We start from the raw sequence: 13,275 nt of genomic DNA, 5'->3' as shown, positions 1-13,275 counted from the left end.
ATTTAATTTGTCAGATAGAAGTTATCTATGTACAATCAGTGTGCATTGTAACAATTCTGTCAATAAAGTAATTCAAATCTTCTAAAATATTAACTGGCTGCATAGCACATTTTACATTATTGCCCATGTTGAAGAGGGAACACAAAATGGACTTACAATAAATTTTGGCTGATTTGGATTCTGAAGTGTTCAGATATTTAACATTCCTTCTTTAAAACCAATGCACCTGAAAAACCTTCCAGAGCACAGTTTAGCTGGATATTTCTTACCATTTCATTACAAACAATCACAACACTGACAGTTTAATAGGGAAAAAAAAAACCACAACCAAAAATACCCCCAAAAAACCAAAACATGTATCTAAAATCCAATATGTATCCAATAAAAAAGGAGCACTAAATGGAATGAAATGTTCCCTTTCCCCATTTTTACATTCTGAACAGTGATTCCATCAAGATATTTTATTAAAACATGTAAGTACACTGATTTTGTTTCATACTTGTGACAAGAAGGCCTGAGTTGGTGGGGAAAGGAACAGTCAGAAAAAGCCTGAGAGGGAAAAAAGCCATTTAATTAAATTTACAATAAAAAAAGCTCATTTAATTAATTTAAAATAATTTACAGCCATTTGTTTGTGTGTTTTTTGTTTTTATTATTATTATTTTTTTGTTTGTTTGTTTGTTTTGTAAAAAGGCATTATAACTGATCACAAACAGGAGAAATCCTGGCTATTTTACAGTTATAGGTACAGAATTTAAATATTCAAGCTTGTGATGAAAAAGCGGCAAGGTGGTCGCAGTGTACAATGTAAACAAGTAGCTTTGGAAAGTGAACAAAGTCCTTGAGAGTTCTTTACTAAGAAACAAAAGAAAATAAACTCCTCATTCGTTCCTGAAATATGAGCACAGGTCAGTGTTTAAAAGTTCATTTACAAACATAATTTAAAACGTGTTCAGCCTAAAACCACTTTGACATGAAGAGTTTTATAGTAAGATCCAGTCTGAAAGGGGCAGTGTTGAGGTCCCTGTAAAAGTAAACATCTTTCATTTCTTAAAAAAAGAGTGCCACAACATTTGCAGCACAGTGCAGCATAAACTTTAAATACAAAAATATTTTTCTTCTATTGGGATAATAGACCTTGCATCCTGGAAAGAAGTAACAATACTGCTACTGACAGAATATCCAGTCTGTATCTTTCAAGTCATGTAAGGCAATTACTGTGTTAGTTTTCTGTATATGGCTAAAAGAAGGTCCAGAAAATGTCAGTCTTTGTTATGTTTTCCGGCTACTCCATGTATGTTCAGGTGTACTTTTGTGATCTGATGAGTGTTCAAATGGAGATCTGTGTCCTAGGGGAGATCTTGAACCATAAGGAGACCTCTGATCTAATGGTGACCTTGGGCCACTACCCGAAGCTCTGTGGTCCATTTGCCAGTCTGAGTGGTACCTATAATCTCTAGAAGATTTATGATGGCTGTACTCTGAAGTGGAACGATGATCTGAATGTATCCTGAGGTCTGAATGGGAACGGTGATCTGAATGAGCCCGGCTGTCTTTTAAACTTCCTTCCAGGTTTGACCTGTGGTCTCTGCTCCTGTAGTCATCTAACTTTCTATGTTTACTATCACTGTAGTATCTAAAAAATAGAAATTATTTGTATTAGTGTTACTGAATACACGTTAAGAGCCACAATTATGTCAAATCAACAGAACTGCATTAGAGAGATATCTTTGCAATTTTGCACTACTCAAAAAAAGATGTTTTGGTGCTTGCTACAACCATACTACAAAAACAGGAAGGGAATTCTGAACAGATTTTAAAATTGCTGAAGAAACTCACCTGCTGTCTTGTTTGTAGTGATCCCAGTCTCTGTGATCTTTTCCATTGCTGAAGGCTGAATAGGGCCTTTTCCTAGAGTCATTTTTCTTGTAAGCATCTCCCTGATGCCTGTCTTTATGATGATCATGGTATTGTGAAAAATGTCTATCAGAAGAATAACTGTCCCTGCTACTGTCATCATGGTTTGTATTCTCCTTTAGTCTTTCCACATCTGTTTAATAAAGCAGAGGTTAAAAGGAAGTCTTTTCTTCACCTAATTCAAACAGCACATCTACCTGTCAGATGTAAAGTGGTATGAAAGTGACATTATAATTTGACAGAAACAAGATCTAAATAGTTGAAAGACAAATGCACTAATCCGAGCGAACTGAAAGAAACCCAGAAGTAAAACAGAAGCAAACCAGAATGTAGGTGTGTGGGACTCAGAAACTATACTTTTCAACCTCTCCATTCAGTCTGTGAAGCTAAGCGTGGTCCAAATGAGCAGTGAGTAGAGGTGCCTTTAGTAGAGCAATTTTAGACAGAATGGTAGCAACTTCCTCTCTAAGAAGGGATGGCCTTAGCGTGAATAAGAGTTTTAAAGGTACACCTTGTTCATGAAAGACTTTCAAGTGGTATTCCTAAAATACAGTATGTTGATTTTAAGTCCATGAAAATACACAGTGTTACATAACACAAAGCAAGTATTACAAGAAGGCAGGTGTGGGAGCATAGAAAAATCAGTGTTATTGTCAACAATAGAAGACAGCCCATGTAACTAATTACAAACTATGACTTCAAGGAATAGCTTGCTTTCTTAAATGGTAGTGACATTACAACAGCTACAAATAGGCACAGAATTTCCAAGAAATTTACAGGTTTTGAGTAGACCTCTCTCCCTCCCCAAAATTAAACACAAAAAATGTTTCCAAAATTTTTTTAAAGGATGGTCAAATAAATTGCTACTAAAACCAGTAAGTACCAGCTTCAGTCTGCACTCTGCTGGATTTCATCAGCAAACTAGTGAAGTTTTGCTCATCAGCCTATGTTCGTGATACTTAGCAGTGTGTGAGAAAGACCTAGGAGACAGATGGAATTAAATAAACAAGAAAACTAAGATATCTAACACAAGAATATACTTAAGGTTTCTTACCTGGATTTCTAATTACATGTGTATTCACATTGCTGCTAATATTCTGGTCATTGTGTTGCTAAAAGAGACAAGTACAAAAACTCATTGCTAAATCCCAAAATTCATCTGAATTCATTAGAAAAATATCCTGGCCAAAGAGACTACTTTACTAAAAACACAAATGCTACTTGAAGTGTATTTCTGTGTTCCTTATAATCCTTTAAATCTAATAAAAGAGTTATAATACTTAAAATACATATTTGTATATTTAGAAAGGGTCTGAAAACATTACCTGAGACTCTTGGCGTTTTTTGATTGCATGTTTATACAGTTTGTGCAGCTTTCTAGCATCAAATTCTGTAAACTTAGAGACAAAAATCCACAAATTTCTGAGGAAGAAGAAAAGAGAAGTTATAATTTTTCCTATACATTTATTTTTATTATGCAACAGAATATGGATTTAGCTGAAATTATTTGAACAGTACTTCAGTAAACCAGAAACACTATAAAATTTACACAGTATTGCCTAGCTGCACAGCAAACATTACCTAGCTGTATTTCAAACATTTGAAAAATGAATTCCTTTAACAATTTGTCACTTTGTAATATTTATCATAAGTACTTCAGAGTGAAAAGTGCACGGAAAGTAGTATTAATAACAATTGTGTTAACAGAATGATTTGTGAAACTGCTTAAAAATGAAGCTATCGGTTTATGTATGTCTTCTGAAAGTTTGTTTGAATTTTGAGTATTTACCACTCAGTAAATAAAAATTTAAGTAAGTAAAGTAAGTAAAAAACCCTTGAAATCTCTTACAGTATAAGACATTTGACCTACAAGCCTCATTTCATGAAAATAGCAGTGAGAGAGTTTTTCCACAGAATTCCAAAGCTTTTGAAACCAAATGAGAACTGTGGAAGAGGATGGAAGTGGCATGACAATAAGTTTCTGCCTAATCTGTGCTCGAAGGAACGGAAGAAGAACAAATCAAGTGTGTTGCTGTCAAGATGCCAAAACCCTGAAGAAAACATTTGCTTTTATTATCACAGGTAACAGATCTAAAGTCTAGAATTCTTTTAGTCAAATTTAGAGGTGGAATGCTTAAAAAAGACTACAGAATACTAGTGTTCAGAAGTATCTGAAGCGTGCAGGCTCAGGAAGCCACAGTCTGCTCCTTCACTGTGATTATTTAAACATTATAATTTTGGTCTAGAAGTTTGCAAAAGTAGACAACCAGTCAATGGTATGCCTAATGAAACCTGTATAACTTTATATAAGCTAAGTAGCTTAACTACGCTTCTTCTTATCAAAGATAGCTGAAATACATATTTTAATAATCTACATATAATACTGTAGCATTATTATGAATAATAGCTCTATTACGAGTTTCCACTTAATGAAATAAAACATTTACCAAAAGCGTAAGACATGGATCTTGGTTTTGTATCTCAGATCACCTTAATATTTTGAAGTAAAGCAAGTAAAAACAGCAGAAGCATTCTACACTAACGGAAGTCTTCAAGAAAATGAAATACTTAACAGACTTTTGTATAAGGAAGTGCAGGATGTATTTTCAACCATAAAAGATTAAAGTACACATTCCGATAAAGGTAACTCAAAATGCATTAAGAAATTCACAATGAAATATAAGAAGTTGACAAACCAACAATTTCTCTTAATTTTTTTAAATTGTCACCTCATGATGATGCAAACTCTTCATTTTTGAAATACATGAGTATGTTACGATAAATACTTTTATCAAGTCACAGTTAATATGTAATTTAATTTTAGAGTATATTTTAAAAAGAATAAAGAATTCTGCAATTCAAGATCATACAAAGCCCAGCACAAATTTAGAATTGCCTATTTTTTAACAGGAATTAAAAAAAACCCCAAACCTCAAAGTTGAACAAAACAGATCCTTAAAGGTAAGAATGCTTTTCTACTAAACACAGTCTAAGTAACAAGTTACCTAGTGTTTGCTTTCGGTTGTAAGAAGTGATATGCCTCCACCTACTGGACAAAATGCATTGCTATGCAGTATGAAAAAGTCAATCAATTAAAAGTCAGAACCATCTATAATCATCTTTTTATAGATTCCTATTTAAAACAGCAGAAAAATACAAGAAAGGGAGAATAAGAAATAAAAGATATAATTAAAACCTATTCTGCTTAAATAGAAGCAATTATAGATTTTCCTTTATCAAGAAAAACGAAGGACAGTAACTTACTTTCTCCACTGTTTAATTTGTTCAGGATTTGTGTACTCCTTCAGACATTCAGTAATATGATCCCCAATTTTGATTAGACACTGTCTAGTATGTTCCAGCTGCTCTCTTTCAGAAAGGCCCTTCTCTGGTCGGTCCAGCTGTTTCAATGCTGCTTTGACCGGCCTCATTCTTTCTTTGCACTGTAAGATGGAAAAAAGGAATGTATTAATTCAAATAAAAAGAAAAAAGAATTCTAAAACATGACCTACCTTTTACTGTGATATATATATATATATACAGGCAAAGACAGTATTGTTACAAGCCAAATGAAACACAAAACTTGCTCACAGCTCTCAAAAAAAAAAAAAAGTTTTACACGTTTCCTTTGGAAAAAGTTGTATTTTAAACCCAGTTGAGAATTTACTCCTCTATGAAAGCATTAGATTGTATAAAATACACATATCAAGGATTTAAGAAAGAACTAATTTAATACAAGGGATTTTCTGAGGAAAAGGACTCCTTACAATTGGGTTTTATAATCATAGTTATAACTTTCAGCACAAGCATATAGGACAAAACTTAAACTTTTTAGCACCTTGAAAGCTATACAAACTCAATGTCAAAATTAAATATCACAGTATTCAGTACATTTCAAACAGATACTTTCTGCAACAATTAAATCTGGCATTCAGCAGAGGATCAATATTGCTCCTCTGACCAGTTTTTAAACCTCAGTCCTATGCAGATACTAGCAGAACTTGTGCTATCTAGGGTAAAGCTAGTTTCGATATGCCTAGATTAGTAACAGTGATGGCAACAAAGATGTATGTCATATGTGCGTTCTTGAATTTTCACACTGACTCAGATGTTTTAATAATAAATCCAGATGAAACCAGTTAGCATGATTTAAATTACAGACACTTGCTTAGGAATACCATCCAACTACAATGGCATGGTAAACAGACGAAATGCATATTCTCCTTGTCACAAAGAGCTAAATTAGTTAAGCCTGAACAACCCACAGCAGTAATTTCCATTTGAAAGTGTAGTTAAATATGCTAATTAGACTGCATCTGACCATGGCATAATGGTAAACATACATTCCAGAACAAAAAGCCTGGACAAAAACCCCATGTTGTTCTATACATAGACCCAACCTAGAGTTACTCCCAGTAAGAACAAAAAGAAGTCTGTAGATTCCCCCCCTAGATACCCCCCCGCCCCCCCCCAAAAAAAAATTTTTGAAAAAACAAACAAATGTTTGGAATGGAATGAAATCAAGTATCACCATTACCATGTAAGCTTCTAGGGACAACTCAGAAGAAATCAGGGAAGCTGTTCCATTGCTGCTCATACCTCTATGGAATTAAGCAGCTGCATTACATATTGCACTAGCCACAGCTTAAAGTAGCCTTTAAAAGACAGCTTACAGAGTGCACTGCTTAAGTACAGAAGTGATCAGAAAAATCTAACTGTATATGGAATTCAAGTGATTTTCTGTCACTTAGCCACACAAACATATCTATATAAATCACTTGAGGCTCATCCTGGAAATCACATGTGAGTTACTTGGATTGTTTAGAATAAAACTATACATAGACCAGTCACTGCCATACTCAAGAGAATCTTATTTGCGTATCGCAGCCAGCACCAACAATAGCACCAATAAACCTGGCTGGCAGAAACAAAAAAACTCTTGAAATTTGAATGACGAAACACCCACAGGGGAGTAGCTGCTCAAAGTAACTCATTGATACCTTTTCCAAAGGCCCCAGCAGACCTATAAAACTTTACATAAATTGTGTGTACGTACCTTTTTTCCTCTAGTATTGATTCTGTTCTTAGACAGAAATAGTGATTAAATGAAATTCTTTTGGTGTCAGAGATTACTCCAGTAAGGTATTTCTAAGGGCTTTTAGCATTTGTTCCTTCCTGTCTCTACTAATTTAAGTCTGCAATACTCAAGGAGGGAAGTGCTGAAACTTAATTTCTCTTGTTATTTTACAAAGAAGAAAGGCATATTTGATAAGGCGAAGCCAGAGACTCAAGCAATTGCATTGAAGTTCATTCATGTGTACTCTTTAAGAAGCAGGATACACAAGTTATTCTTGAGGATGTATCTTTACAGTCTATATTCTAAATCTATTTGGCACACAGACCACTGGATAAGTTTTCCTACTATCCTGCATAAATACAGTAAACAACAAAATTAAACTGCTGAAATGAAGACAAAAAATACTTTAGTACAGTGCCAAACACATTCATTGATCTGAGACTTTACTAGCAAAAGATCACCTGTGCTACTGTGCCCAATAACAGAATCAAGAACATCAGAAATTGTCCTCATTTAGACTATCAAGTATAAACACTAACTTACCAAAAAGGGACTTACCACACTAAAAGTTTTCTGATCCAGTTCTTCAGATTCTTCTGATATAGGAACTGGTTCACTAGTTGCAGTAATATGAACTGGAGTATCCAACAATGGAATTTTTTTACTTTTTTCTTTATTTTCAGATTTGACTTCATTTACCTAAAAACAAGATATAAAAATATTTATGTAAACTTTATTTTGGCTCTGGAATTATCCTATAATATATGACAATCCCCGTAACTACTGCATTCTCTTCAATAACAAGAATAAAAACTATGCTGACATACAGTGACAGTACATTTTACTTTCTCTGTGGGATGGAAAAGGAGAATGGAAGAGGAATAAAAGAATTTCTTGCACACTTTTACTCTCAGTCCAGCTAAGATACGTATCATTGAAGACATAATTTCCCCATTTCATATGCCTGTCCTCATGGTTTCAGATAGTAAAAATAAAACTTCAAATGATGTAAAAGACTTCAATGAAATGACAACCAATCAGATCCAAAATACCTTTTCATCTCAAAATCATTCACAAAAACCTAGTGGCCTTTTCTAGTGCTATATAAGATAAGTAAACCTAGTTACCTTCTCTTCCTTTACTTCTTTTTCTTTCTGTGTGGATTCTTTTACTTTGTTTTCTCTCTTTTCTTTAATATCTTTTTCTTTTAATTCTTTCTTATCCTCTTTTTCTTTTTTCTCCCTTTTCAAATACCTCTTATTTTCCTTTTCTTTTGTCTCTCTTTTTTCTTCAGCTTCCTTCTTTATACCAATATCTGGCTCAGGCTTTTCTTCATTTTCTTTTTCTGCTTTAATTTTTTTATGTGGATGTTTCACTGAAACAATCTCATCCTGCAATACGCAAGCATATATGTCACATCAAACTGAGCTCCTATCTATACAAGTGTTGTAACCATCAGAGTAAAACATACTTTTTATCTGTGCATTTTTTCCATTTTGGACATAGATTTAACACCTATCAAATAGAACCAAATGCAGTTGTAAAGAAAGATGAGAACTACTCACTCACTTCCTTGATGTGACAAAGCAAGTACTGATTTGGCAGTGGTAGTGGGGGTCAGAAATTATGTCCATTTAACTTAGAATTAACTTAGAATTCTGTCCCTCTAAAAGGTAGTTAGGCTCTGAAGAACTAAAAACTAAAAGGAAGTAGGTCTCACAAAACTGAGCTGATTGGTCAGGACACTCGAGTGATGGGGATGTTAGAAGACCTCTGTTCTAGTTAGCTTTGTCCCAGTGACTTTTTACCGATCCCATATTAAACATTCACAGGAGAAGGTAACAAAGTCCCAGCTTTCTCTTTTCCAGAGGTGTTCTTTTTACCAGGCTTAAAAAAAGGTCTTAGTTACAGATTGTCTGATAGGGACCCATTTAATTATTTGAAGGTGAACAAAATACCACTCCACTGGTCTTTATAATATTCACTTATAAGGTTTGAGATGGAAACTCAAATCCTTTCAGACACAGAAAAACAGTGTAATAAGTAACAAAAGTATTATGTACAGGTGCAAGAATCATTCTCTTTTTTTAATTGATTTGAAGTACACCCTGGAAAGGCATATAAAGAATCCATTGCAGAAAAACAGATGAAAGAATGCCTAATACAAGAATCTGAACAAGTTACTTAGATGAGGTATCAAGTAATCAGCCCAACCAGGACATCAGTATTTAGTATCATGGAAACTTCCCAGCAAAAATCCAATTACTTCAAGAGTTTCCTGAATGTTCCAGCAGTTAAACAGGTAAGTTTTAAATATTGCACTAAGTATTAAATATTGCACTAAATATTGCAGTAAGTATGGCAGCTAAGTAACTAAAGCCAACCGTTTAGGTGGTTAAAGCCCATTTTTGTATATAGTCCAGTTTTCAGAAGTCCAATTGTTAGTCTGTGTCCAAAAGTATTAAAGTGATGAAAATCTGTTATTAAATATACAAAAAGGGGACAGCATTCTAGGCACTTTCCGAAAACATAACAAGTCAATCAACTGACTGGCAGTGTCTTCTGTTTTGAGTGGGGATGAAGTCTAACAGTCATTTTTTAAGTAGTCTGAACACTTAATTTGCTTAGTTTTATGATTCAGTTGCCCATGTTAATTTGCTGGGAACTGTGACAACACTTACAGTTCTTAGTCTTACATTCCAGACAAATTATTGTATCTATAAACGTAAGCTGGTCTACATTCAAAGTTGGGGGTTTTTTTCTGGCTTTTCATTTTATTCTTCGTGGTACAATTTAAATACATACACGAATGCTTTAGTTAAAAAATGACTGTTTTTATAGATGTATCATGGTTAAGGCTGACTCAGTTTTAACTATGTATTTGCAGAAGTATCTTTTCCTCTAGAGTGAATGACAATTACAATGGTTTGTAATAGTTTAAAATGATTACATATGACACTTCAATTTAGTTTATTTTAAAGCAAGTAGTAAGTATTTTAATGATACGTACAGATTTGTACTGATTTTATTTAAGCTACTTTCAAAATCATAAAATTAGGTGTGACATGACCCTAAACTTTACCTAGATTTTTATCTCTAGTGGTTTCTGCTGTGATAAATGTTAGAAATAAAAAGACTCAACAAAAGCAGAGGCCTAAAGGAATGCATCAGAAGTAACAGAACACAAGGTTAAATAGCCAGTTAAACAGTCTTTTTGGATAATGAAAGCCATGCCATATACAGGAGCTTTCACATGCAAGTCTTGAAATACCATTTATTCATGCTGCTCATTCTAATTGAGCTTGATGTTTTTTACCTGAGCCTGAATAAAAAAAAACTTTACCTGAAGAATCACTATCAGTAGTAATAGCACATTAGCCAGAAACATTAGTTTTATAATTGTGTGTTACATTAGGTTTGCATTTCTAGCAGAAACAATGCTGAAGTCTTTAAAGAATGCTGAAACTGAGCAATGCCACTTGTAATTAGACCACAACATTTTTTTATAATAAAATTTGGAAAACTACTCATAATTCCTCAGCTACTGGCTTATCATTGAGTTAAAATAGATACAGTCTTCCATGTGCTTGTACTGATGCAACATCAACTATAGTGGCACAGGAAAAGGATGACATTCAGGTGCTTCAATTTTATTAAGTCAAACAGAAGATAAAATAGAAATTGACACTAATAGAAGAACTAAGTAGCCATCTTTACCATATGAAAGATATTTACCTTGTTATCCTCATCATCATCATCATCAGATTTTTCCGAGGGTTGTGGTGAAGAATCACTTTTTATTTCTTCTTTTATTTTTGCAGCCTTTATCACTTTATTCTTCTTAGTTCTTGTTTTCCTTCTCTTTGAATTGCCCTGAATGCAAATAGGTCTATTTAATATGTCAACTGACAAGCATCTTTGCACCACATTTTTGTTTTACATCAAATAGAGGTTCATTTTATTTTATTTATTGCCACTAATGACCACCGCTTTTCTCAGGACTGGAGACAGAGCATAGTGCAACAGTAGAGAATACATATAAATAATAAGAGAATAATACAGTATGAAACTCGCAACTAATTTCTTGACTTAGTCTCATGTAGTATGATTAGCAATACAGAATAATACTACACAAACAAAAAGACCAGAACTAAAAAAGAAAAATAATAGGATCAGCTGATGTGAAGCATATTGTTTTATCTAACTAATGAATGCCAAATTTTACTTACTGCACCAGCAAGCCTTTGTGCTTCCTTCCTTGCAAGGTCTTTATTCAGTAATTTAATGAGGTAGTCTGCACGGGTCTGTAACTGCTTCGCCTGGGGTTTCTTATCTGGATCATCAGGCAAAATCTGAGGAGAACAACGGTAGTATCACAGCTATGAGTACATAGTATCAAATTTGGAAGATGCTAGCCTGGAGCACACAGAACAGAAAAAGCTGCGTAAAAGAAGGTAGAAAACAATCCGCTTCAACTATACCTAGCAAATATGCCAGCATGCTTGAAGCAATGGAAAATTTCTTATACGTTTTAATTTCTCTCCAATCATGCAGCCAATGCAGAGTCTTGGAAATTGCCTCACACTTTAAAATAAACTCAAGAAACCAGCCTCAGATTTCTGTTTCCACTCTGATAGTTTATCTAAGAAATTCTGAGCTCCTGTACCAGTCACCCACAGAACTCCTGGCTCTGCCTCATTCATCTTCTAAATGCAGAATTCACTACAGGATATTGCAGATGCCAAAAATATAAATGGGTGGTTTCAAAACACAGACAAATTAATGGAAGGCAGGAGTAGGAATCATTATTAAACGAATTTGGACACAACCCTGGGTCCTCAAATCCCAAAACTATAGGTTGCTGGCACTGTCACAAAGTTTACTTCACCCCAGTCTTTCCCTCAATACCTATTGCTCACTACTGCTAAGGAGCTATTGCACTAATTCTAGTACAGCTATTCTCATGTTGTGAGTGACAGACAGCTTCAAGTAAAGAACCTGGGGATTAAGTGGGGATGGGGAAACCAAATCTCTAGAAAAACCTCCCTTCCCAAAGTTCAAGAACACAAAATGGACAAAACCAGAACATCTAAAATAGAGAAGGAAAAGACTGAAAAGGAAAATTCAAATGACAGAGGTCCAACTACAAGGAAATACGGTAACATAATTGACTGCAAGAAGGCATACTTCAACCGAATGCACAAGACCTTAAAATCTAGTAATATACCACAGAAGGATACTAAGAAGTACAACTGATGTATAATGTCTCTGCAATTTCAGTTATCATAAAATAAGCTCTTTCAGTAACTGTTCTTAGTAGCATTATTACCTAAACAAAAAGAGTCCTTGATGAAATGGTGTAGATGACATACCTTCTGTGTCAAACTAAGATCAGGATCCATTTTTATCATTTCCCAGCTGCCATAACCATATTCATAGATGCCTATTAACAGATTGGAATCATCTTCCTTACCCCAATCTATATCAAAATGAGCAGCCTTGGTGTGGCATGGGATGACATATCTAGCAGAAATAAATTATAAAGATAAATAAGGAATTTTTACTTCTGAAGGTTAGCAAGGGGGAAGGGAACATACTAAAAGTCATGTAACAAGATTTATTTTCTCTGCTAAGATGCTGGTATATTTAGGAAATTAATCCAAACATTTATCATTATATTTTAACATTTCTATGAAGTATTTATTGAAATCAGCAGTGAAATGTGTTTTAAGGCTGATCAAGACTAAAATATGAAGAACAACAGACATCTGTCTGTGGCCATGAACTGCGTCATGGAGTTGGCTAACCATGAATAAAAGCATAAATCATCATCCAAGTGTAACTGCTAACTAAGTGGATAGTTTAGGTATTGTGATACGCAAGGTGGCAAGGGGAAAAGTTCAGAGGGTAGAAACAAACAACTACTGCTGTTCTTTGACAGATACTGCTTTCCCCCCACGCAGAGATGACACATACAGCAGCTCCTCAGCAAGCCTGAATTCTAGTCCTGGTTATTATTAGTAACTGAACACAGTCCCCAGTGAATATAATTGAGAAGCCAAAGCCGGTACTGGCTTTCTACGGCAAGGGAAGAAAGAACAGATGGGGAGCAGGTTACTGCTGCCAGCCCTTACAGCGAATAGAGGGACAATGCTGTCACAGTGTGCTTTGAGTCAAAGTTGTCTGAAAAAAGCTAATAAAACTTGAAAAGTTTTCTACATTACTACTTCCTTTAACAAAAAAAAAAAAAAAAAAAAAAAAATAATAACCTTTTTTTTTTT

General features: G+C 34.4%; 1 protein-coding gene across 1 annotated transcript in view; it reads right to left on the bottom strand.

The window, feature by feature from the left end:
* Positions 1-593: 593 nt before the first annotated feature.
* Positions 594-13,275, bottom strand: part of CHD1 (chromodomain helicase DNA binding protein 1) — a 65,319-nt gene continuing 52,637 nt past the window's right edge. Inside the window, exons 29-38 of the mRNA XM_009275822.1 lie at positions 12,367-12,517; positions 11,224-11,346; positions 10,730-10,867; positions 8,122-8,385; positions 7,553-7,693; positions 5,182-5,360; positions 3,243-3,339; positions 2,972-3,029; positions 1,840-2,050; positions 594-1,636 (exon numbers count right to left, since the gene is read on the bottom strand). Coding sequence (XP_009274097.1) covers positions 1,273-1,636; positions 1,840-2,050; positions 2,972-3,029; positions 3,243-3,339; positions 5,182-5,360; positions 7,553-7,693; positions 8,122-8,385; positions 10,730-10,867; positions 11,224-11,346; positions 12,367-12,517 — 1,726 coding nt within the window. The 3' untranslated portion in view covers positions 594-1,272. The remainder of the gene's footprint in view (positions 1,637-1,839; positions 2,051-2,971; positions 3,030-3,242; positions 3,340-5,181; positions 5,361-7,552; positions 7,694-8,121; positions 8,386-10,729; positions 10,868-11,223; positions 11,347-12,366; positions 12,518-13,275) is intronic.

Source organism: Aptenodytes forsteri, unplaced genomic scaffold (assembly GCF_000699145.1).
Source record: "Aptenodytes forsteri isolate BGI_AS27 unplaced genomic scaffold, ASM69914v1 Scaffold91, whole genome shotgun sequence".
Taxonomy (NCBI): Eukaryota; Metazoa; Chordata; class Aves; order Sphenisciformes; family Spheniscidae; genus Aptenodytes; species Aptenodytes forsteri.
Note: the sequence above shows the minus strand (reverse complement) of the source record. Positions and strands in the feature narration are given on the sequence as shown.